This window comes from Diorhabda sublineata, chromosome 1 (assembly GCF_026230105.1).
Source record: "Diorhabda sublineata isolate icDioSubl1.1 chromosome 1, icDioSubl1.1, whole genome shotgun sequence".
In the NCBI taxonomy this organism is placed as follows: Eukaryota; Metazoa; Arthropoda; class Insecta; order Coleoptera; family Chrysomelidae; genus Diorhabda; species Diorhabda sublineata.
In genome coordinates, this window is record NC_079474.1 from 39,242,479 (window position 1) to 39,266,670 (window position 24,192).

Consider the following 24,192-nt stretch of genomic DNA (forward strand, 5'->3'; position numbering starts at 1 on the left):
AACTTGATATCAAAAAGCGTGACAGTTTGTACCTTTGTATAATTGTGTGATGATATAGTGGTAAGCACTGTATTCAATATTATGAACAGAGTAAAAAGGTAATATGAAACTTCATGTTTTAGCTCAAAAATAGATACTTCAATTTTCCAATGTTCCACTTTTGACATCTTTTTTATTTTTAAAAAGATACAGAGCTAATATTTTGATAAATCTGGCGAGGAAGGTGAAACCGGATAACTTACAAACTCGCGTATCAGAAGTGAATTGTAGAAGTCTTTCAATATCCCCTGTTTTATCGTTTCGTCCAATTCTTGCACATTTTTACCGGGTTTTGAAACCATTTGTAAACAGTATATAAAGTTACAAAGTATGGGTTGTTTCCATTCATCAAGTTAATGAGTTTTCAAGATAATTCAAATATTATAAAAAAAGTATCAAATTTGCTCCAAAACAACTTCTAGACAACAAATCAACTAATAATAATCTTCCATTTATTTATCATAAATTTCTGCAATAATTTTTCTCAAGTTTCAGATATATTCTTAAATAATCCTCTTAATATAAAGAAAATACAAAAAGTAACTTACGTATAATGTTTCTCTTCCCCTCGCATGTCACAAATGACGTTAGTTAACGCCATTATATAATTTTTTGCTAACGTTAAAGTTTCTATTTTTGATAGTTTTCGTTCCATTTTAATGTGTGGAATGACTTCTCTGAGTTGCTGTAAATAATAATAAGATTTGAATCAGTGGTTTTTGTATAAAGCTCCGCAATATTAGCACCTCATGTGCGAAATGTCGATTGGCCAATTATAATCTCTGAAAGGTCAGAAATTGCTCATAAAGGTCAGTTGGTTTTAGTAATTGGTCAGCGCTACAAAATTTTAACGGCCGTTGAGAAATTTTAGCCTCTAATTCGCAAAAAAAATAAATTCCACCTATGCGCTCTCGAGAAGCATTCGCTGATAATTAGTCAGCTTATATAAATATTTGGTCGGTTAAATTCTATATTAATAGTCTTATCATACTTGTGGTTTGCGAGCGGCTGCGGGACGGAGCGGGCGCGCAACGAAAGCGTCGCGAACACGCTGCAGTTGCGTCGCGAGGACGTAATGGACGCGTGGCAGAAATGCAACGTTTTCGTCGCGTGTTTGTAGCACAAAATACACTCGTTAACAAAATGTATATAAGGTGGTATGTACCAGGATTTAGGTAATTACTTTTCAGAAAAAACGTTGCGCGCCACATTCAAGTCGCTCGCAATCCGGTAGGATGATAAGGCCCTAAGAAAATTAAATAAGTTGTCATTATAGTGACGAGCATGCTTTGAAATTAGACATATAAATGCTATCAAATATAAAGTAGTGGAGAAACATATAGTATATATTTTTTAAACTACGTGAATGTCAAAGTGCATGTATAGAATTTGGGGAATGATAGTTGACTAATTTATTTACAATAATTTTATATAAATATACATATTTTAGATTAGAAATATTTTATTTACGTAAAAAATTACCATGAAAATTAATTTCTAAAATATATTTATCATAAAAGTTCTTCAAGTTTAGCTTTCTATTTATATTGTTAAACTCTAACTCTTTTAATAATTTTCAAATAAAAGAGAGAAAATTAAAACAAAATGATGCAGAAGTTTCTCGTATAGTTCAAATATTATGATGAAAATGCTCATTCATATGACAATTGGCGAAATAGAGGAAAGAAAAGAAACAAGAATTTCACAAAAGCCAATTGTAGAAGAGACTTTGAAGGATGAAATAATAACTCAGCTTCCAAATAAAAAAAATAGTCAAATATTGACCTGCAAATTGTCAGCATTTGAAAAGAATATTGAATTTTTAGTCAACAATAATACATTTGAGTATTTGTATTATTCTTTGAATGTATGAATCAATATAAACCATTTTTAAATATTAAGCGAATGAGGTGCTTAAATTTCTTAAAGTCCTTGTGAAACTTTAACCCTAAATAAAAATTTTTCTAACGCCGACCAATTAATAAGATCAACAGACCTTTTATGACCAATTTCTGACCTTTCAGATGTAATTGGTAAATTGAAATTCCCTACATAAGGTGCAAAAATCGAGTAGCTTTTGTATAAAGCGGTGGAATGTTTCTTATTTCACAAGGAGATCAGTAAAAGATATAGATATAGATATATAGATAGATATAAAAGATATATATATCGTCAACATTGCTAAATTATGTTGGCATTTATTTACGTTTGTTAATTACAAAAATAAAGGTGAGTACAAGACACTAATTTGAACAAATTATAACATGTTTTCAAATTATTGTAACTGTAATTTCCTCATTATAAGTGAGTAGAATTATTATTCATCCAGTTCATAGTGTAAAACTGAAAAAAATTAGGCCCCTATCGTTTTTTGTCATATAGGCAGATATTATGGTCGGTTCTCAAATATGAGAGAAGATAAGTGAAAATAGACATATCATAACTTAAAATAGAAAAAAAGGGCGTTCACCCAAAGAAATAACATAACCTTCACCCAATCTAAAGGTAAAGTTCTGCACATGCGAATGTATATTTCAAAATCATGTGTCACAAGTCATTTGTCAGCTGAGTTTTTGAACTAGAGTAACTAAACTTATTTGAAGTCATCCTGGTATACATGAAAAATTGGTTTATGTCGTTTAGTTAGGCGTATATAACCATTTTTCCTACTACCCCTTTCATTCATAGAGTGAATTTTGATTCGCCTTTTTTGTTTGACTCCTACTAATCCTAGTCCAGGATCTGTAATGTCCAATAGTACAAGAAACGCAAAGTCGACATATAGCTACTAAAAATTGGTCCAATCCCTGAAAATACCTTCCCCTTAAGCCTACCCACGAAGTAAAATTCAGTAATGGGATTAGTATATGCCCTTTCTTTTCCAAAAAAATGCAAAGAAATGAGCTCACATTTATAAAGCATTTTTTGTTTTAAACTACGCACTAGTGTTGGTTTGAGATGTTGAAAAAAAATCTGTCGGCGTGATAACATAGAAACCATGCGAGGAATGGGTTTTCAGATAACATAAAATAGAATGATAAAAGTTGGTTATCTTCTTCTTATGTTATGTTATCTTATTTTTATTCTTGTAAGAACAAAATTTAAATGTTTTAATTCTTTTAACAAACTCGAAGAGAATATAACAATTTTATTTGTATGGCTTATTACGAGAGCGATTGACGGAACAGATATTTTACAATGAAAAAGTTACTTCATTGTGAGAAGAGCAATTCATTTTTCATCATATCCTTTTAAATATACACATTAATTAGATGAAATCTCCTTTGTCAACTGTATCTTTGTTTCTGGGGTAAAACCCAAGTTTAATCTATTGTGGCATGTCGACGAGAAAATTCACTTGGAATACGTTTAAATATATCCAAAAATTGGTTTGGATTTTTAATAACACAGAGCTTCTGATTAGCATTAAGTAATAGCAGCAGCAACAATGCAGATTGTAGCTTTTTCATATATAATCTTCCATGCAAATCATTATATTATCGTTTTGGTTAAACTATTTACATTATTAGCTATTTCATAAAAGGACGCGGATTTCATGAAGCATTTCTGGAGTGTTACAGCATCATCCTTGTTCGTATTACCATTTTTAGAAGAACCATTTTCAATTCAATCTACGGAGCATTGTCAAGATAATTTTTACTCAAGGAGAAAAAAGAGAAAAGTAGTCTCAAGTTAAGCTGATAAGATCATAGTAAGAAATCATGGTAAAAGATGGATGCTCAAGGAAGAGTGCGCTACTTTGTAACTCCATAGGAAGCACATGAACAAAAAATCAAAATAAGCAGATGAAGAGAAAATCAAAATATGTGTTATGAAGAATAGTTTCGTTTTCGAGATATCGCACTTAAATATGGGAGAATATTTTTTTATTTCTTACTCTTTTATTTGAATGTGGTCTATTGGTTCTGATCCTAAGTAGATTCACGTTTATTAATTAAGAATATTAGTTTTATTATAAAAATTATTATCATTGTTGTGAAATATTACGTCATAACAGATATGAGATAACATTATGACTATTTTCCACATTTGACATTCTTCATTCCATAATTATAGAAAATAATGTTTCGCTCAATCGGTTTATTTGAGCTATTTTGACTACCGTCGTTGTAAAATCATTTAATTACCTTGTTTTGAAAAGGTGCACTGGGGAAAAGAATATAATAAAAAACTTGGTGAATCTTAGGAAGCTACTTCATTGAATTTCCATTTTTATGTACAAATACAGGAGTAATTGAAAAATGAATACATAATAAGCGAAAATAATTTTTTGAACGACCTCGCTGCTTATTGACAAGACAGAATAATTCCAAATATGATGAATAAATAAATGTTAAAGTATATTATTATTTACATAATATTTTAGTTGAGTAGCTGATTATATAATAATACACTCGAACGTATATTCAAACATTCCAATTTCCATGTTCAAAACCTTCAGCGATATAAATATAGTTACATGGCTGTTTAGAAATGAACACCTTAGTGACAACACTTTATTAATGCATTATGGAGTTCATAAGTGAATGAAATATGTTATTGTATCATATGCATTCAACTATCTCAATATTTTCACTGTAGCTTCTTCAACATAATCGACTTTTGTCCAGGTTCCCGTCTGCCAGTAGTGTGCTGTTTTAAACCAAGTGGTTTTTGGTTATATTCCCCTGAAGCTGCTCCATTTTAAATATGGTCGTCTATTTTAGCTTTCCACACATCTTGTACATCTCATTTCATGAAATAATTTCCTTGGTAAATGTCATTTATGCTCTATTAGATGAAACCTGTTCACTTCAATAATATCTACATACGCTTTTCAAAAGGATAACAAAATAGGTCAAAAATATTAAAGTATTCGCTAAGGTTGGAGTGTGAGTGGGCGATACTTTATCGACCCCATAGTAATATCAAGCATAGCTGTTATAATAGTGATACTGTTGTAGGGTCTATGTTGTTGGGTGCTCGTCATTCGATAGCAATAAGGGTAACGACAGACTCGGAGCAGCAAAACCACCGCTGCTCTCATCTTTGTTGGAGCTGAAAGGTGTATTACATCTCGCTCATAGACTTCGCTATCTGTCTGTCTCGCACTCATTGATTTCCTAATAATGATAGTCGTGGTGGCCTATTAGATCTACTATGCTGTAGGCATCATAGACGATTCGTAATGCCGTTGGAGGATAGATCAGAATTAAACTGCAGATTACGTCATCGGCGAACGCCCAGCATTCACACGTGTGAGGTTTAAAGATTTGAGCAAGCCTTATAAGTTCCCTAGGAGCGTTTATAGTTTTAACTGGGGCACCAAGAACACATATACAATTACTGAAAATTGATCACTTTTTTTGAAATTCCGTTTTTTAACACAACTGCTCTGTTTTAACGTGTTCAAAGAACTCCATTTTCTCAGTTAAGTTTGAATGTATGAGTAAAACTATCTAATAAATGTGAGTGTCTTGAGATAGTTAGATCATGTTTACGCGGGATTGATATTATCAGAAACAAGATTCGATAGTGTTGGAAAGCTGCCAAGATATAACAAAATTATATTATATCATTTTACTAAGAATATAAAAAATCGATAATTTAATGTATCTATTATCTTTTAAAAGATGAAATTTCTACTTTGAGACATTTGTTTTTCGATGATAGAAGACAAAACAGTATTTACAGCGTATATTGGAGTTGATCCCCGATAGTAGTAGTTGTTGTCGGCTTATTATTTGTATTTTTTAATATAAAAAATAGACAGATAGAAAATAACTGCCCATACCATCTGTAGCAAACTCTAGTTTTGCCTCTATTTTGTAATTTGTATTTCTTTTCATGCTGCTCTATTAGCTGATTGACATCAAAAATCTGATTAGGAACTGCTTCTAGAAAAACTTATATCGTTCATTAATTCCCAAAACCAAAGATTTAACAGTCATGAAGGCTTACAACGCTTTATAAATTTGCATTTGTCGAATTTGCCAACCTCCCTTCACTTTTATCGTGCGCTGAATTTATTTTTTCTCAAATATTCGGAGGTTAGGAGGTGTCTAACCTTCATTTTCAATTGGGCTTGATTACAAACAGCAAGTTCTAGGTATAATTATCGCACTACTGAACAGTACCTTTGCAGATACTATGAAGTGAAGAATTCTCAGTAGTATATTCGTCGGACATATTAGAACCAATCCTTTTCTTTGACTAACAAAGCAACGTCATTAAAACTATTACCATTGCAGCTATAGTCACTAATATGACGACAATAGTTCTTTCAATAATCCATACTTTGAATACAGCTCTTATCCATACGGAGAACATATCCCTATCCCTATTTGTTCAATTCCAGCTCTTTTCTAATCTTCAATATAAATTTCCTGTTTCTTCTCAAAAACTACACAAATTATAACTTTCTATTTAGAATTTCAACATTCTTTATAATTCACATTTGTCAACAATGTTAACTTCCTTTCCCGAAAGGGGAAAGCCAAGTTACAATAGGGAAAAGGGAATAACCTGTCTTTTTATAATATTTATTATCGAGAATTTGAATCGATGATTTGAATTTTCAATCATACTTACTTCAAACGCATCGTTTAGCGAATGCATCCTCATTCTCTCTCTTTCATTACTTTCCAGTCTTCTTAAATTTCTCTCTCTCGCACTGATGCACGTTTTCCGCCGTCGAATTGTGGTTCCACTTGAGGCACTGCCACTAGATGCGCTTCCTGAAAGACAGAAAGGAACTTAAATGTTAAACAAAAACCAACAATGAGTATCAAAATGCCACAAAGCAGATAATTCATCAAACAGTAAAAGCGTAATTAAAATTGTACAAACTTTTCCATACACATTTTCAGCACATACCTTCTATTCAATGAAGATATTTCACATGTTTATGCCTCTAGTCTATATAAACTGATATTTTATTTATTAACCCTATTGGATAGAAAGGGACGTAATATGCTGCCGTTAGTTGATGTTAGTTGAATTTTCATCGCTAGAAGTTCGGCCACTGGCGAATTGAACACGTTTTCTGCTTGAATGGATACAATGAAAAGTTTGCTCACAGATCTTAAACTAAGACAACAAAACTGGTCTATAGCTACAAAGTTGTCTGACAATACTATTGGAAAATATTTTCTCAATATCCATTGTGATAGGTGATGAGACTTGGATACGCCCGACACGAAAGAACCACAAAATTTGAATGAAAGCTATTCAAAACAAATGATTCCTATAATAACTTCTGGATCAATGTTTGTTTATAACTGATTGCTTTTGAGTGGAAGAAATCTAATACAAAATAATACCTCCATGTTTTCGTCTCTTTTTTTCAGTTGCTTCATCACTGCTTGATTCTGTGAGATCATCTCTTCCGTCATTTGGGTGCTTTCTGAGTTCCATGTCTTCAACTTCTACATCCTCATCTTCTTCATTCCATGACGCAGTCATTTCCAAAGATCGCATGGTCTTCTAGAAATCACTGAAACAAGGAAAAGATAGACTAAACTACGTGGTTTGTATTATTGAAAAGGTGGCAATATCGTAACTATTTTCAAGGACAGTAATAGATTTGGAAACCTTTAAAATATATCTGTTTTGGTATATATAATAATATTATAATGTCAAAAATACTTCAATAGCTTCTACATCAACTTCTACTACAACTTTTTATTCTCAATATATGAATATTATAAATTCTATAGTCTATTTTTATGTATGAGAGAGTAATAAAGTGATGAAGCGTTAGTAATTTTAGTTACTTCTATTTTTTGCAAAGCCTGTGGTTATAAGAGACCAAAGAAGCCAAAAAAACTTGTATTAGTCCACATACATTGATTTAGTTAGATTTGTGAGATATCAATTGATCATGATGGAATACTTGAAAAGGAATTTCCATGGGAAATTAATGGATATGAAAATATTTCGAATGAAATGAGCTTAGAAATAAACCGGGCGTACACGAAGTCGAAAGCTTTTTGATTATGTAGAGTGCAAAGCAGTCCCTAGTCATATTAATCAATTTTAATTTAGCGTATTGTGTTGGGAACCGATAAATTTCCTTTTACATTTTTTACTTTATCAAATATTTTGTCAATGTTTGAAAAACATAAAGTCATATTTGAATGGTGCTAACTAGGATATAGAACATAATATACTATGGCTCAAGGTCAATTAGTTGGATTTCCCAGTGTGTGTGATGTAAAGGCCGCGTATTGTATGTAGGTTGCAAAAAACAGTTATTCCCGTGAAATGAAATGCAGCTCGTACAATTTTGACAATTTTTTGCAATAACAGCGTCAATAATACGATAGTAAAAACTATAATAAGAGTAATATTACCTCAAATAGCATCTTTAACTTTTCTTCTCAGTTATTTTGTAGAATTTTGCAAGAGAAAACTTATTTGTTAACTATCTCTATCAAAGGTTCGATTTCATATATGTTACTTAGTATTAAATCATTGAACTTGATAAGAAACAATAAATCTTGGGGTGATAAGTAATTGCACACAATTGTCCCTACAAAATAAGAAAAATGTAGATTTGCACTCTGCATTTGTTAAATCTTCACTTTATGTTCAATTTCTATAAAGAAATATCAACGCCCTTGGCATTTGGTATATTTCAAGTAATTCAAGTGATGTAATTGCATCTAATATCTACAAATCTGAAGAGATATGCTTTTGAAATGGAAATGCTTCGATACTTTCCGTAGTTTTTGATAACAATGAAAAATAACTTGTCATATTTATACGTTTGAAAGAGCTGTGTATCATTTAATTGTATAAATCTTATTTAAAAATCGCGATGGTTCATTATCAAAGGTTTCTCAAAATCAAGATTATTACAGTCATGACTATTATTTTTCTGGTATTCCAGTTTTGATATGGGATTATGTAGTTTTCTCAAAGTAGATTGTATACATCAATTGCGGCTTGATTTATTTTCTGTGCTTCACTTTAAACGTTTGAAATATTTGTATGTATTGTATTTTCAATGCGATTTTATTCGATATTACAGTGAGTTAGTTCAATTCCTTCTATTTATAACATCAAAACAAGTTACTAACACTGTTTTTTGAGCTTTTAACCTAAAAAATCCCAAAATCTAAGCATTGCGAGCCAATTTTGACTTTGTACCAGGGCCCGAAGAAATCCAGAGTTTCTAGCCTACAATCCCAGGGCTTCGATAAAGAAGAGTCCGCCGAGAGAAAATAGAGACACAAAAAAAGCTCTCAAATTTTTATGAGTATAAAAAAACTTTTTTTTTGAGATTATTATGACGTTTCACCTTCACCTATTCACGTATTCGTTATTCACATAAATCAGACAATCAGAAGCTTGGAATGTTCCGTTAGTCAACACTTGATTTCAAATAATTCTCGTTTTCGAAAAGAATATACTTGGTTCCACAATAATTTTTTTTATTGAAAAACTTCTGTGAAAAATTTGTTCTTTCATTTAGAAAATTATTTGGAGGGGGCTCCACTATTACTTCTTCAGAGATCTAAATCCGTCCCTGCCTTGACCCAGAGTTTAGGTAAGAAAATATTCAACATAAAAAATATGTTGCTAGGTGAATTGAAATGTAGACTTAAAATGTTATTCATATTTGAATTCTCTAAACAATTCACCATTCAATTTATTAACAGCGAATTTTTAAGGAATCCTTTCAAATATTGATTAGAAGTATCCTTCATACTTCTGAGTGATTAATTTGTCCCGCGTTTATGTTAATAATTCACGCTTCTTTTGTTTACCCAATATATTTTTAAATCAATCCCTACTTTGTTGATCAACATGACTTGGATCAATTTAGAAATCGAATATTTTTTCATTTAGGTACTTTTTACTAGCATTGTTGTTTAATCTATTACGATTTCGAATTTCATGATATTTTTTCATATTATTCGTGATAATGTTGTCTAGAAGGATTCCTTATTTATTCCGTCTAATATAGTATAGTAGCTAGCTAGTAGAATAATAAACTGTTCAAAATTTAACCATATTGATTGAATTTTATTTAAAAAACTAGAACAAAAATAAATAATGGTGTTTCTTTAAAAAGTATATATTTTTAAATGTAGAATTCCGACAACGAATCATAATATATTATGCTTTATCTCAGAATACTGATTATTACGTAAAATACTAATATATATTATTGAAACAATTTAATATAATTTGATAAAAATCAACAGCTAATATTTTATGTGACCCATATTGGCACATCACAGCTGCACATCTTTTTTGCTTGCTTTCAATCAAGTTGCCCAATTAATTTTGTCCAATCTCTACCCAACGCAACCGGAACTCGTTGAGGTGTATCATTATCGCCTATAAACATGAATTAGTGCCTATAGCGGAATGAAATTGTAGCAATATGTTGGCCAGCCACCGCTTGATTCCTATTTATCGGTCCTGTGATGTTTTCATTAAATATAATCAACTCAGTAGGTCATTAAAATGTTCCTGCCCACACCATAATTTCTTAGATAGGCCGTCTACTGTCTGAAAACAATCAATAGACACATTTATTACGCCAATGATGGTGTTCCAATGTCCAATCTAATCTTTATTCTCAGCGTAGGTGTTAATGGCATTCTCATTAAAAGTCGCTTAGATCTGAAATTAGCATCAATTTTGAAACTGATATAAGCACTAAAAAGTCTTCTTTCAAGGATTCTGTAGGTATACATTTTTACGACCCCCTGGTAACGATCATTAATGGCGGGTTATACTCTGAGTCCACCAATTCTCCTTCTTTGGACAACATATCCAGTTGCCTGAAACCCATCAAGCATTCTCTTAATAACACTTTGGGACGCTTTTAGTCGATTTGCAACATCCGCTTCGAGTAATTCAATATTTCGAGAAGTAGCATTTTAGCATTATTAAAATTAACAAATCTCTTCAAAAAACGTATAGAAATGCAAATTGGGAATTTAAATTGCATATCGGAGATTCAAAGATTCAAACAAAAACGAAAAAAAGGAACAACAGGTGTATGTATTGTGCGAATCATTTACTTGTTATTTCAATATTATTTTTTATGTTTATGGAATATTTGTTGATCCCAAACATTATAGAATCAAGAACAATTTAAGTTAGTTTGATTAATCATACATAAATTTCTCGATATACGAACTTTAAAAATCATTATGATTTATTATATTAGTTCGTTCGACCTCAATGCATAAGTTAACTTGACATTTTAATGATACCGAATCAGCTGGATTATTGTAATACCGATTCAACATAACTCTCATGAGAGAGTAGGTAATTATCAAAATTGAATTTATGATAATGATCAAGAACGTTAATGCTTTATGGCTCGCACATTTTAGAGATGTATTCCATTACAATTTCTAATTTTTTTCTACCATGAATTAGCAAGTTTTAATAAACATTCGATCTACTTTTATGTTGCTCAAAAAGTTGGCCATGTTCCAATTTAAAAAATGTTGATCCAATATAAATTAAATTTTTATTTTGAAGGTAAAAGAATAATAGACGTAGGAATTAACAAAATGGAAGGAAAAAGAATAAAGTACCTATTAGCTGCTAGAACAGACTATATTATCATTCAAAATCGTTTTCAAGAAGAGACTAAAAATAAACATTCCTAATGAAGAAGAATGGAATGAGAAATCCATCTTAGAAGGAAAATAAATCTCAATCTTCACTGATGGCTCGATAATGAAAATTGGATCAGGAATGGTGTGTATTCAAAAAAATTGAATATGCAGAAGTAGTACACTACTAGATATTGGGAGTCTTAGAAAGAATAGAAAAATGGCGTGAAAAACAACAAAATCAAAGTGGGAATGAGCTGTCGCACTCTTCTGGATTTGTGCCACTAAAGTAAGTTTCTGCTGGAAGTGGAAGGAAACTGTGAAGCAAACAGTGGAACTAGGAGAAGAGATGCTGAAAAAACAGTTGCGGTGCTAGAACTGATGGAATTGTTAATAAATGTTATTGACATAGGAATCAGTTCCAATCATATATGGTATAACAGAAGTGATTGAATGATCTCCAGAGCGAAAATAAAAAAGATAAGAAGATTCATGAAACACATTGGAGAAACTACTTGATGTTAGCTATTTAGATATACTGTTTTCTTTTTCTTTTCATTTATGAGAGTACAGTTGACCTAAGTACAATTCTGTTGAATAAATATTTTTTCTGATCACTGGTTAACAATATTTTTGTTGTGAATTTTTTACTGGGCTTCAATCGAGATCGAATTATACCAGGAAATTGGTTCTCGAATACGAATATGACCTATAGCGAAATTATAGGTATAGATGTTAAATTATTTATCGTCATTGCATACAATATTTCAATATAAGTAAACAAATAAATAGTGGTAATAATTTTTTCCATAATTGTATAGTTATTACAGGAATTTTATGTTGTTATTATCAATATTATTATCTTAATATTTCTCGCTGTCACGATTTTCAAAATCAAACAATCACTTCAATTTTTAAGTACTTTAAAATGTTTTTTTTGCAGAATGGTTTTCAGACGCATTAAGAACATGTAATAAGTATGAGATTATCAGTTTCCAAATGTGTATTCCGCTCTTCTACACACACAGATATAAAAATATTTCATTAATAAATACTGTGAAAATACTATTTAAAGCAACGTGTTAAAACCTGAGAAAGTGCCTCGCAGTTGTGTCGCACAAAGTTTTATGTACAACTTTCAAACACTCGAAATTTAAATAAAAAATTACGATTTCCACTAAAGCAACTAACTCTATTAAAATAAAGATAAACTGTTTATATCAGATATGACGTTTCTATAGGGGGAGAACTTATGCAGAGATTCAATCTGTCTTTTTATCCGCATAATATTCACAGCTTAAGCTGCATAAAAACAAAATAGTAACATATACAAAATAATTTTTGGTTCGTGACTCTTTCGTTTTCCGATTTCAATTTTTGACAACTAATTACTGTAAAAACTGGAGATTGGAGATGGTATCTCGAGACCTCATTCAAAAGGCTACTACATATCATGTCTTACGAAGCCATTAGAATGAAATTTCATTCTGATCTATTGTACATATGTTCAAACATATATAATATGAAAGTTGGAATCAATTTCGATGTTATAATCTTGAATTATTAACTTTCAAGCTTATTCAAATATTGGAATGCTTAATCAAAATCATTGAATTTACTACCATGAATTTTTTGTTATTGTTAATCAACGTTGATAAGTTCATCCAAAACGGTGCAACAAGATTGATATGAAAATTAGGAAAACCACAATTGAAAATTTAAAAAAAATTGGGGAAAATATTATTTGAAGTATTATTACATAAACGATTTCTACAATCTGATGATAAATAAGTACGTTAAATTTGACTCTCCTTGTTTTCGTGTAGTTGAGTCATTGCAAGAGCATTTGTTTCAATTATTTCTGTTTTTATTTTACTGCCTTAGAATATGTACTTTCTCAGTTTTATATTGTTTTATTGTTCATGTGTTGTTGCTGCTTCAATTATACCTTATTCCAGTTTCTAATTTGCCTATGAACCGCATTTATGCAGCATAGTTTTGATTGGCTACTTTTTGATACAGTGTTTTTAAATTCATGCGACAAAATTCGGGAGTTGATTGCTCGTATAAAATTGAGATGGATCTTGCCTCTACCAAAAATTCCTCAGCCCACCCCTTTCCGAGATATCACCCTTGAAAGGTAGTGACTAAAAGTAGTGAAAAAAATCGTGGTTATTTTTTCGATATTCCTGTAAAATAACACGGGGAGGAGGGGGGGTAAATTAACAGCCCTTATTTTACCACATATCAAAATTTTTGTTTACGATAAAGCTTTATGAAATAAAATTATAACTTAAAATACTTATGTTATTCAAAAATATTTTTAATTCTTAATTTTTTGTCCCAAAACCAAAAAAGGCAAAAAATAAATACTATAATTTAAACATTGAATTGAGTGAAAAAAGTAAAATATAAAAATAATTCATAATAAATGCTGGAAATAACCACCTCTAGCCAAAATTCATGAACGTAGTCTACGTGTCATGGATTGCCGTACACCTTCAAAGATTTGAGGTGTATTTCTGATGGTGTCACACGCTTTTTGAATACAATTCTTCAAATCGTGGATATCAAATATAGGTTTAGAGAAAACTGGTGTAAGAAATTCTATACAATACCAATCCATACGTTTATTAAAAAAACATTTTAAAAATGATATTCTATAATATCATGGGGGTTCTCGTCTGCCCATTGGTGATTTCTGTGAAAATTTATGATAGATACCCTTAAAAATATGTTGGATAGAGGTTGTTAATGATAGATACCCTTAAAAATATGTTGGATAGAGGTTGTTAGTTCCAGCATTTAATAGATCGTATTATATTTTACATCTTTACTGTTTTCCACTCAATTTAGTAAAAAAATTAAAAATTATGGTGTTTATTTTTTATCTCTGCTGCTATTGATTTTGGGTAAAATACTAGAGAATAAAAAATATTTTCAAATAAAACGAGGATCTTAAATTATAATTTTTTATAATAAAACTTCATCTCAAAAAAAGTTTTGATACGAAATAAAATAAATGATGCTAAATTCACCCTTCTATAATGTAACAGAAATATTGAAAAAATACTCGTGGTTAGTCCTTTTAGAATTGTAGAAATTTAGAAATTTTAGAAAATAAATAAAAATCAATTCCAGTCACAATCTTTTAATGTTGATATCTCGGAAAGCAGTTGGTTGAGAAAATTTTGTTATAGGAAAGACCCATCTTAATTTCATTCGAGCAATAACCTCTTAAATGTTTTCGCTTGAATTAAGGAATACCCTGTATATCGGTTTCATTTACTTTCGGCTTCTTTTCGTCTTGCAGTTGCTCTTTCAGTTAATTTCATGATATTTTCAAAATCTTTTAATAAGTTGAGTAATCTGTTAAAAGCTCCCAAAAAGATTCATACTTTTTAATTCCAAATCTGCGCCAAATAGAAATTTTATGCATCAAAAATCACTTCAAAGTAAATTCACATTGCCAACAATGTAATCATTGTTCAATAAGCGAAAATACCAAAATTATTTAGAGCTGAAGGTCACGTTTATTATTATTAAATTCAAAGTAAAAACCCACAATAATCAATATCAGGAAGTACCGCAAACCATTATCACTGTTTTTGAATGTGGTGGAGTCAAGGAATCAATATATACGTTTATTGATCTACACTCTGTGGACATTTATATACAAAAATTGTATCTATTTTAACTAGATAGTAATATATAAGTATAGGGAATGTATAAGATAATGTATTCAATGACAATATGAATTTATTTAAATTCATGATCTATTTTTATAAATAACGTGTTTTTGACGTCACCAACTTTATTCCAGTCTTTACAAAATATCACATGAGATTGATAACTCAAATATATGAATTAATAGATTCCCTAGTATATGAATGTCAAAAGCAATAATCAAGTCAAATCATTCACAGTGACATAAGAAAAGTTCTCAACTTTTTCAAATTGGTTAGGTCATTTTTTATGAATATAAAAAGAATTCTATATTTGACTCTGTTTCACGGTTTCATGAATTTATATAATTAAATGTTATTTTGCTATTTATTTGTTTATTAATGCGCTGTTATTTTTATACGATTTTTATGACTCCTAATCTATTCCCTATACCATAAGATGTCTGTTCTATGTGAACGTTATTACAATTATCTCACAAGCATTCTCATATTTTGTTTTTTTTGGATGAAATATTTTGATAATGTATTATGTCCTTCATGAATCATTCATAATCAATTTCATATTCACTGAAATAATTTTATAATAATAGAATAATTATATAAAAATAAGGATAACAAATATTATAAGCAATTATCAAACAAAACTAAATCCAAACACCTATCCTTGCGATATCTTAAGGGCTCACACAGTAGCTATCAAAATTCCTGTCGACTAAAATCTAGAACACGAAATAAAAACAAATGTATATAGGAGGTTTTTTCTAATAATTATGATGTTGTTTAATTTGGACAGACATCTCAATATTAAAAAAAAGTTTAAGAAGTCATCACTAAATGCATGATCAAAGCATGAGCTAGTAAAAGTTCATGAATCATGGAAATAAAATTGAATACAGGCATTATACTTTTTGGAAAATATTTATATATATGAAAATGAGAAATCTAGCAATGATGTAAGAGACATTTTGACTATGAATGCATTGAATTGCTAATTGCTCCTTTTAGGTGCAATCAAATTTAATTGTACCAATCAAGAACAAAACATTTTTATCCAGAGTGTCATTTTGTATTTTTGAATTCGCTATGAACAAAAGAATGTATTTAAGCAGACATTGAAATATAAAATGAAAAATCACTTTTTAAAAATAATATTGTTCAAGTGACCGCCTTAATTTCTCGAACCTGTCCCTATCTAATTGCCGTATGTATTTTCAAAACAATACGGGTCAATTATACCGTTTATATGTATTTCGTCCCAATAGAAAATGTTATTGAAGGTGCCAAAATGCTCAAATAATGGATTGACGGAGATTTTGTTTCAAATTATAACATTTCCATCCAATTCTTATACTAATGACGTAGTTTTAAGTTCAACTTAAATATTTAACACAAAGTTGTTTGTTGTGAGTATCGCCAAAGGATCTGAGCACTTGCGCGTAGACCACCTAGGATTGTTCCGCATATAGATATTTACTTGCACCATGGTCGCTTCGTTTCTGCTCCGTGGACGCTTGGTAACTCTGATTAATGTTGTATAGTACCCTTACCCTTTGATATGGATTTTTACTTTTAAGGTACTAATTTATACATAAACTAGATACTCTTTTTTACTAAGAACATTGATGGTAAAATGCTTCGTTACATACATTAGCAGATTTTCAATTGTTCCTATTATTATGATCTAAAAGAACCATTCGAAAAATGTATGCAGAATTCAAACAATTTGTAAAACATTAACGAGCTCGAGATCAAGAACCCGTTCTTCATTAGCGAACTTATTATACGAAATATAATTAGTTCTGCTTCTGTATACTTATTTCAAGATACGGAGAATTCCAAATCTTAGAAATCTGACGTTAAAATTGTTTAATTGGTATATTCAGTGGATCGAATCAAGTACTTTGGTAAGTTTGAATAGGAGTGTATATAAAATACAAATAAGTGGTTTACCTTACAGAGAAATAATGTAAATAATAGGAAATTTCTTGTGGCTAGCTACAAGTGATAAACGTGATAAATGCAGAATTATTGTCATAGATTACAAACTACTTGGACAAATTTGTAATCATCATGGGAGGAGACATCGAAAAATAATTTAGGTTGCCGAAATTCACATGGATGAAATAACAACTTCTCTGTAAACAAATTGTATTCGTATCTCACAAAAATGATACATTCAATCATAATGAATTGACACCATCTTATGACTTGACATACTACATATAGGAATGTTATTAAGTGCTATCCGGAATACAAAAGAGTGTAAAATAAATCTCCTTTCATTATCCATTTTGATCGATGATGTAGCTTTATAAAAAACTTTTGTAAAAAAGATCTAATCTGAACAAGAACGTAGTAAAAAGTTTTTTCTAGATGTTAATTATAAATCAACGAACAAGTCATCAGATTTGCTCACGATAGGTAATAAAAATTTATGAGGAATATGTAAAAGTTCAGCGTAAGTTAATTACATAAAAATCGATATGAATAATTGAGTTATGGATCAGGTTTTTGGTATTTTATTTTGATCGTAGGATATTTTCAATAACAATTTCACAGTCCTTTCAATTAAGCAATGAGAAAAGATTATCAGGAAGGCCAAAACGTAGATGAAACGTTTACACTTTGGAGACGATGGGAATTTTGTACTACAGAAGTAGTGAATTGTAAATACGTCGAGTAAAATTTGAGCACTGACCCCCACAAGAGGGTCAAATCAGCGGTTTAAAATTTTAGTTGGAATATATTGTTTTCTAGAATATTGGAAAGGACCTCAAAATATCTTTTCATGCCTCTTATTAAGCGAGGAAATAAGTAATATCCACATGATGCAAAGTAAGAAGAGTAAGGTGCTTGAAGCAGCGTAGCCATGCCATTTTTGATTAAAAATTGTTGAACAGAGATGGCTGAGCAATTTCGTCAATTATCAACAATTATGGGCTTCCATAACAAGGTTTGACATCATGTAGCCATTTTTAAATTATGCAAACTACTCGTACCCTTTATTTTTTTCCATAACGTCATCCTTTTAAATTGTTTTCTATATTGAAATAGTTTCCGTGGGATTTTTAACGATTATAAAATAAAATTTCACATCTTTACGTTGTTCACTCGAATGAAAGAAACATTCAAATGTTTCAGAGCTCAACAACCATCGAAACAAAATCAGCTCCACAATTGTAGAGACAAGCTGAAGTCGTTCGTGACATTCGTACTTAATACACTGTTAACTGCTACCAATACATCAAAACTGACAATTATATTGTTTAACGCGCGTTTCAATAACCAAGCTATCATCTTCAGAGTCTGATGGACAGTAGATATCTAAAAACTATGTCAGGAAGTACTTGTACATACAATGAATAATTTGTTGAAGATTACTTTATTGTTCTTATTGACGATAATTATTAATTGAATAATACTTATTTATAAGTATTATTTATACATATATACGTATTATACAACATAATTACATAATCTTTGTAAAAAATAGTATGCAAAATAAGGGGCGCTGGAAAATAACGAAGATGAAATTGTTAGCTGCGTTCCAGAAAATATGTTGCTTACAAATATACGGCGTCTTCCCCCTTGTAAAGAAAAATCACCTTTACCTGGTCAGCATCTTTCAGCGCCACTGATTTTGTAGAGAGAAAGTTGCGTTTAGAAATGAGTAAGTATTAATTGAGCATCTTTTGTACATCTCAATCTAGAAAGCCTTTTATGTGCGTAGCTCTCAGGCTATATTCAACACGTCTCTGAGTAGAGAAATAGGTACAGTCGTTTATGTATTCAGATATTTACATTCTCATCTCATCTTTTATGCAGAAAATATTTTCTTTAGAAAAAAATGAATTTCTTATCTGATAATTTCCAATAAATATTCAACAGCTATGGTGGCTTACATAGGAAAACAACAGACAATTCATTTGATTTTTTTCACGATGTCGAAATCAGAATGTCGAACACAATGAGGCAACTTTCTTTATTATTTATAAGTGAATGCTCGGCTTCAGAATCGATATGAAAAAAGTACCTATCTAAACCGTTCGATGATTATTCATAGTACTAAGAGTATTGCATAACCGGAGAAAAGGTTAATACTTTTATGATATAAAATATAATAGCTATAAATAGTAATCAATGCATTGAATATACAATAATTTTGGGACCAATATTTATGTGGTTATTCAATCCAGTTTCATATTGAACTAAATAATTTTTGCTCATTCAATAACTCACCTGATTCACTGATTTTTTTCATATTATACTTCAGAGACGGTATAGAAGTAAAACGATCTATCTAAATATTATTTTCTCTGCTGCTAAAAAATGTTTTGAATCAAAATTTGAGAAAAATCCTGTGATTCATGAGATAAGAGATTTTCTCTTGAGGTACGTAATGACAAGAACCTCGTACCTTAAATGAAAGTTAAGCTAGCGTCCGTGGAAAGTGGAATGAATGTGGATGATCTAGGGACAATCCAACAAATCAACCTGATTGTCATAAAAATAAGCGAACTAAATGAAAATGTACATTATCTTTATTGAAAAGTGGACTGAACAGCGTCCGAATATGAGACAGAGTATTTTCACCACTTGATACAATACAAATTGGTCATTCTTTTACTTGCCAAATCCGTTTTGACGGTTTGTTGTCTTTATACAGGTTACGAAACCATGTAAGCTATTGTTTTTCAAATATTCTAATTACATGCTTTTCTATTGAATAATGAACAAAAAAATAACAAAAAGAAATAAAAAAATACAATAAAAAAATATAGAAAAAAATCACAACATATCTCCAAACCTGAAAAGAACGGTTTTCTTTCTTTTCTTTCTTCTTTCTTCGAACCCGGTTGGGTTGTTCATATTCTTTTTTTAGCCTGAAGCAGTAAAATCACAAACAAATCACCACAACCCCAACTCTACACTATTTCTAATTTCCTCATTCCACTTAAAATATATCCAACGGAGCTCTCTCTTTCTCCAATTATTCTAATGACTTCAAGTCTTCTATTTGTTTCGTTTCTTATTCAATATTTTTTGGTGATAGGTACTTCATTTCTGCTGCTTGACTTTTTCAGTTTTCAAGTACCCAGCTTTCACTACCATTGATGAAATAAGTCGAAATATTTATTTAGACACGAGCATTTTGGCGTTTTTTGTTATTTCATATAAATTTTAGTTGTCGAGAAGATGTTTTTATTCACATCTGTTTCTTGATTTTTATCGCTCTGTGTGACGGGCCTAAATATTTGGAACTCTTCTCTTGTTCCAACTGTATTCTATTCCATCACCAACACATCACCACGTCACCAACATATAATTCGGATAGTGTACTTAGAAAAATGAGGATCTTGTTTTTCATTCTACCACCTTTTAATCTTTGTACGGCCATAATAATTGCCGAATTACAATCTCAATTTATCATTATTGATAATGATCCCGGTCCTAGTTCAGCTTATTTCTTCAGTCAGTCGATCACTTCTGTGCCTAAAAATGAGAGGTAAGACAAACTATGGGCGGTAACTAGCTTCCCATACTTTGCAAATCATTGGTCCGCAAAACCAAAAATAAACTAAAAAAATAACAAAAATAACCCCAAAATCTGTAGAGAACCGTTTTTTGGACTGGAGCTTTCCTTTTTTCTTCTTTCTTCAAACCCGGTTGGGTCAATTTCTTTTTTCACCCTGAAGCAATGCAATCACAAAAAAATCATCACAACATCAACTTTGCAGTGGAGCATCTTTTGTATTAGGGCCAATTCCGATGAATCCTCTTCAGTATAAACAATTTCTTCCTTCCACTCAAAATATATCTAACGAATCTTGTTTTTCATTCTATCACTTTTTCATCTTTCTACGGCCATAATACATGCCGAAATACAATCTCAATTCATCATTATTGATAATGATCCCGGTTCCAGCTCAGCCGTTTTTTCACCTAGTCACTCGATCAACTCGGTGCTTAGAAATGAGAGAAACTAGCTTCCCATACCTTGCAAACCATTGGTATAAGATGATGGTCTTGAAATGGTGTCGTTCTTCATGTACGGTCTTTTTGATTTCATACCTTACAACAACTATTCTGCTACTTATTTAAAGACTAAACATCGTCGCGTAAATCCACTCTACGCCTCCTGTCAAACTTGCTGAGCTATTGAAATTTTATCATCTTTTCATTTAGACATGAACAAATTTAAGCAACTATCCACTTTGTATTATAAATACCAATTGAAGCTAAAATCACGATTATCATGTACTTATTTTTTTTAAATGTTAAAACCATTTCCATTTTGGTTGGAATATTGAGTAGAAGAAATATGCCAAGAATTTTTTTCATTAATACTGGATGTTGTTTAGGCCTTTCTTTGGCCAAATATTAAATTTGTTACTTGATTAAGTATTATTATTTATTATTCGAAAGAATAAACTCAATAAATTATTAACGGTTTCGCATTCTGTTTATGAAAATTTGAAATTCCAGTTCTGGTCTATTATCAAAAGAGTTTTTTAAACACCAAGTTCGTTTATTTAGTGTTTTACGTTTTTACAAAGTTCGTACCTTGAGTTTAATTGTTGTTTAACGAGACGTGTCTATATAAGCAGAATGGAACGTGCTGTCTGACTGAAAAAGTAACAGATATTTTCATAATTAGTGAAAGTGGAATCAATTTATATGCAGTAGACTGCATGCAATATGTCCTGACCACTAGTACCGAAGATTTATTCAAGAGTTTTATAAATAAAATGAATTATGACAAGAATAAAAATATAGTTATCTAAAATTAGTGATAAATTTAGTTCAAACTTTATTTTCAAGCCAATCAAAGTATTATTCACAAGATGGTTAGAAATTCTAACGTAGAGCATAAGTTTTGTTTCCACGTAACATATTTTTTGAACATTGTATCCGATTTTCATATTATATAGAAAACAAAAAATTATGAGTTTCAAACAAAAATTTACAAACATACTTCAATTCATTTGAAACAATGGAAACAATGGGAATTTTGAAAAAAGCTTTGTTTATTAGAAGTTTAAAATTGTTATATAACTATTGTTATAGTTTTTCCAATATCAATTGCAGAAGACAATATTTATAAATGAAAAATAATGTTTACTCCCCGTATTAAATTCGGTAAACATCTAACAAACCGTCAGTCCACGGGGACTTATCATCTCAACTGTTTATTAATGAAAACATCGAATCGTAAACATAAATATATTTGTATTGGCCGATATGTACACAATTTCTTCGAAATATTCCTGCCTGACATTGGCGTCGCTTGGTGAGATTTATTTAATTCACAAATTTCTTTACCAATAGGCCATGGGCGAATGAAGATAATGAAATTACACAGTGTAGTGAGAGCAAAGACAGGTATGAATTTAATAATAAAGATTTGGATATACAAATATAGCAAGTCATTTTAAATATATTCGAATGTTTAAAAAAGAAAAATATTCATCAATCTGATAGTGCAATCATAATAAGAATTGCTGAATTAACTAGAGTAAATAATTTTTCCATTTATCGAGTAGTCATGAAAGAGGTTGCTGTGGATCTTTCACAGAATTGAAAAACGTAAAAAAATCTGAAATCAGTTGACAAAGCTACTCAAGATTTTATACTTAGGTCTATCTAAGAATTTAAATCGATACGGAATTAAGTATGTAAAAAAAAGAGTCAGTTATATTAGTCTGTCAAAATTGATATTACCCCGTAATATTTTTCACAAAAAAAGTTATTATAAAGCTTTAAACTGAAAGGACAAATAGTAAAGCGTAATTTAAGAACCACTCTGTTTGAATGAAATAAATTACACTGAGTTTAAAAAAGTATTTCCGTGGTTCCAGATAATGTCTAGGTAATAAAAAAGTCAAGGTTGTGTTATTTCTTATAAATATCTATGTGCATTAATATTTAAAAAACATCTTTACTTGTCTATTCTTGCAATTACAATTAACAACATGGCATCATTGGAATCACAATTACGTAACATTATTTGCATTTGGTTCCAATATAATCGTTACCAAGAAAATGAACCGTTAAACTATATCCGTTCCGTATAATGGTAGTTATAGAGTTACATATATCAGATCGTGATATTGTTTTTCAATAAGTAAAAAACCGCAAAAAATCGACGAAACCACAAGCTTTCTCCTTGCTCTCAATCAACCAGCAAAGTAAACAGTGGCAGCCGATTTATTTTATGAAATCAATTTATGGTGAAATTTCGACAGTTTGTATGAGATATTTACTCATAGTTACATTTTAATTACTAACGATGCATTCAAAAAGAGTTTTAATCAATAAGAAAGAATTAAAAGATAAAGATATCAATGCAATTATTTACACAACAATTTATATTTTATTTCTAGATAAACATTTTTCGTTATGTACTGATTATGATTGATTAGTGGGAGGTTAAATAAGATATAACATAATTTATGGCTCGAATTTTCTCTAATTACCATCTGAAATTCTATTACCACTGAATAATTTTTGTAAAAGCGGTATAACATTGAGGTAACATGTAACGCCTCGGTTAATGTCTCATCTTTCAAGATTTGTGACTATACGAGGGTTCCTTCTTAAGTTTTGAGATAGAAAAATAAAAACAAATATATATAATTGGACATGGCTCTCAACATACTCTCCATTAAAATTAATACACTTTTGCGTGGGTTTAAACCAATGGTCGAAGCATTGGGTGCCAAACAAGGACTATACGGCGAATCACCTTTAAATTCGATGTTTTGACTGTTTGGAAACGTTTTTGTTTGAACTGATGTGTGAGAGCTCCATTGTCATGGTGGAGAATGATTCGTCTTCTGCGATTGATTTTCCTAATTTTCTGGCAAACAAATGCTGGT

General features: G+C 30.5%; 1 protein-coding gene across 5 annotated transcripts in view; it reads right to left on the bottom strand.

The window, feature by feature from the left end:
- LOC130448964 (class A basic helix-loop-helix protein 15-like) overlaps positions 1-24,192 on the bottom strand; it is a 165,734-nt gene that overhangs the window by 12,571 nt on the left and 128,971 nt on the right. For 4 of the 5 annotated variants that reach the window (XM_056787685.1, XM_056786885.1, XM_056788418.1 and 1 more), the window contains 3 exons: positions 7,362-7,534; positions 6,631-6,776; positions 588-724 (listed from right to left, as the gene is read on the bottom strand). In XM_056787685.1, the coding sequence (XP_056643663.1) occupies positions 588-724; positions 6,631-6,776; positions 7,362-7,518 (440 nt within the window). In that variant the 5' untranslated portion in view covers positions 7,519-7,534. Of the gene's footprint in view, positions 1-587; positions 725-6,630; positions 6,777-7,361; positions 7,535-21,877; positions 22,341-24,192 lie in introns of those variants that run through there. The other variant, XM_056789982.1, reaches the window with a different exon arrangement.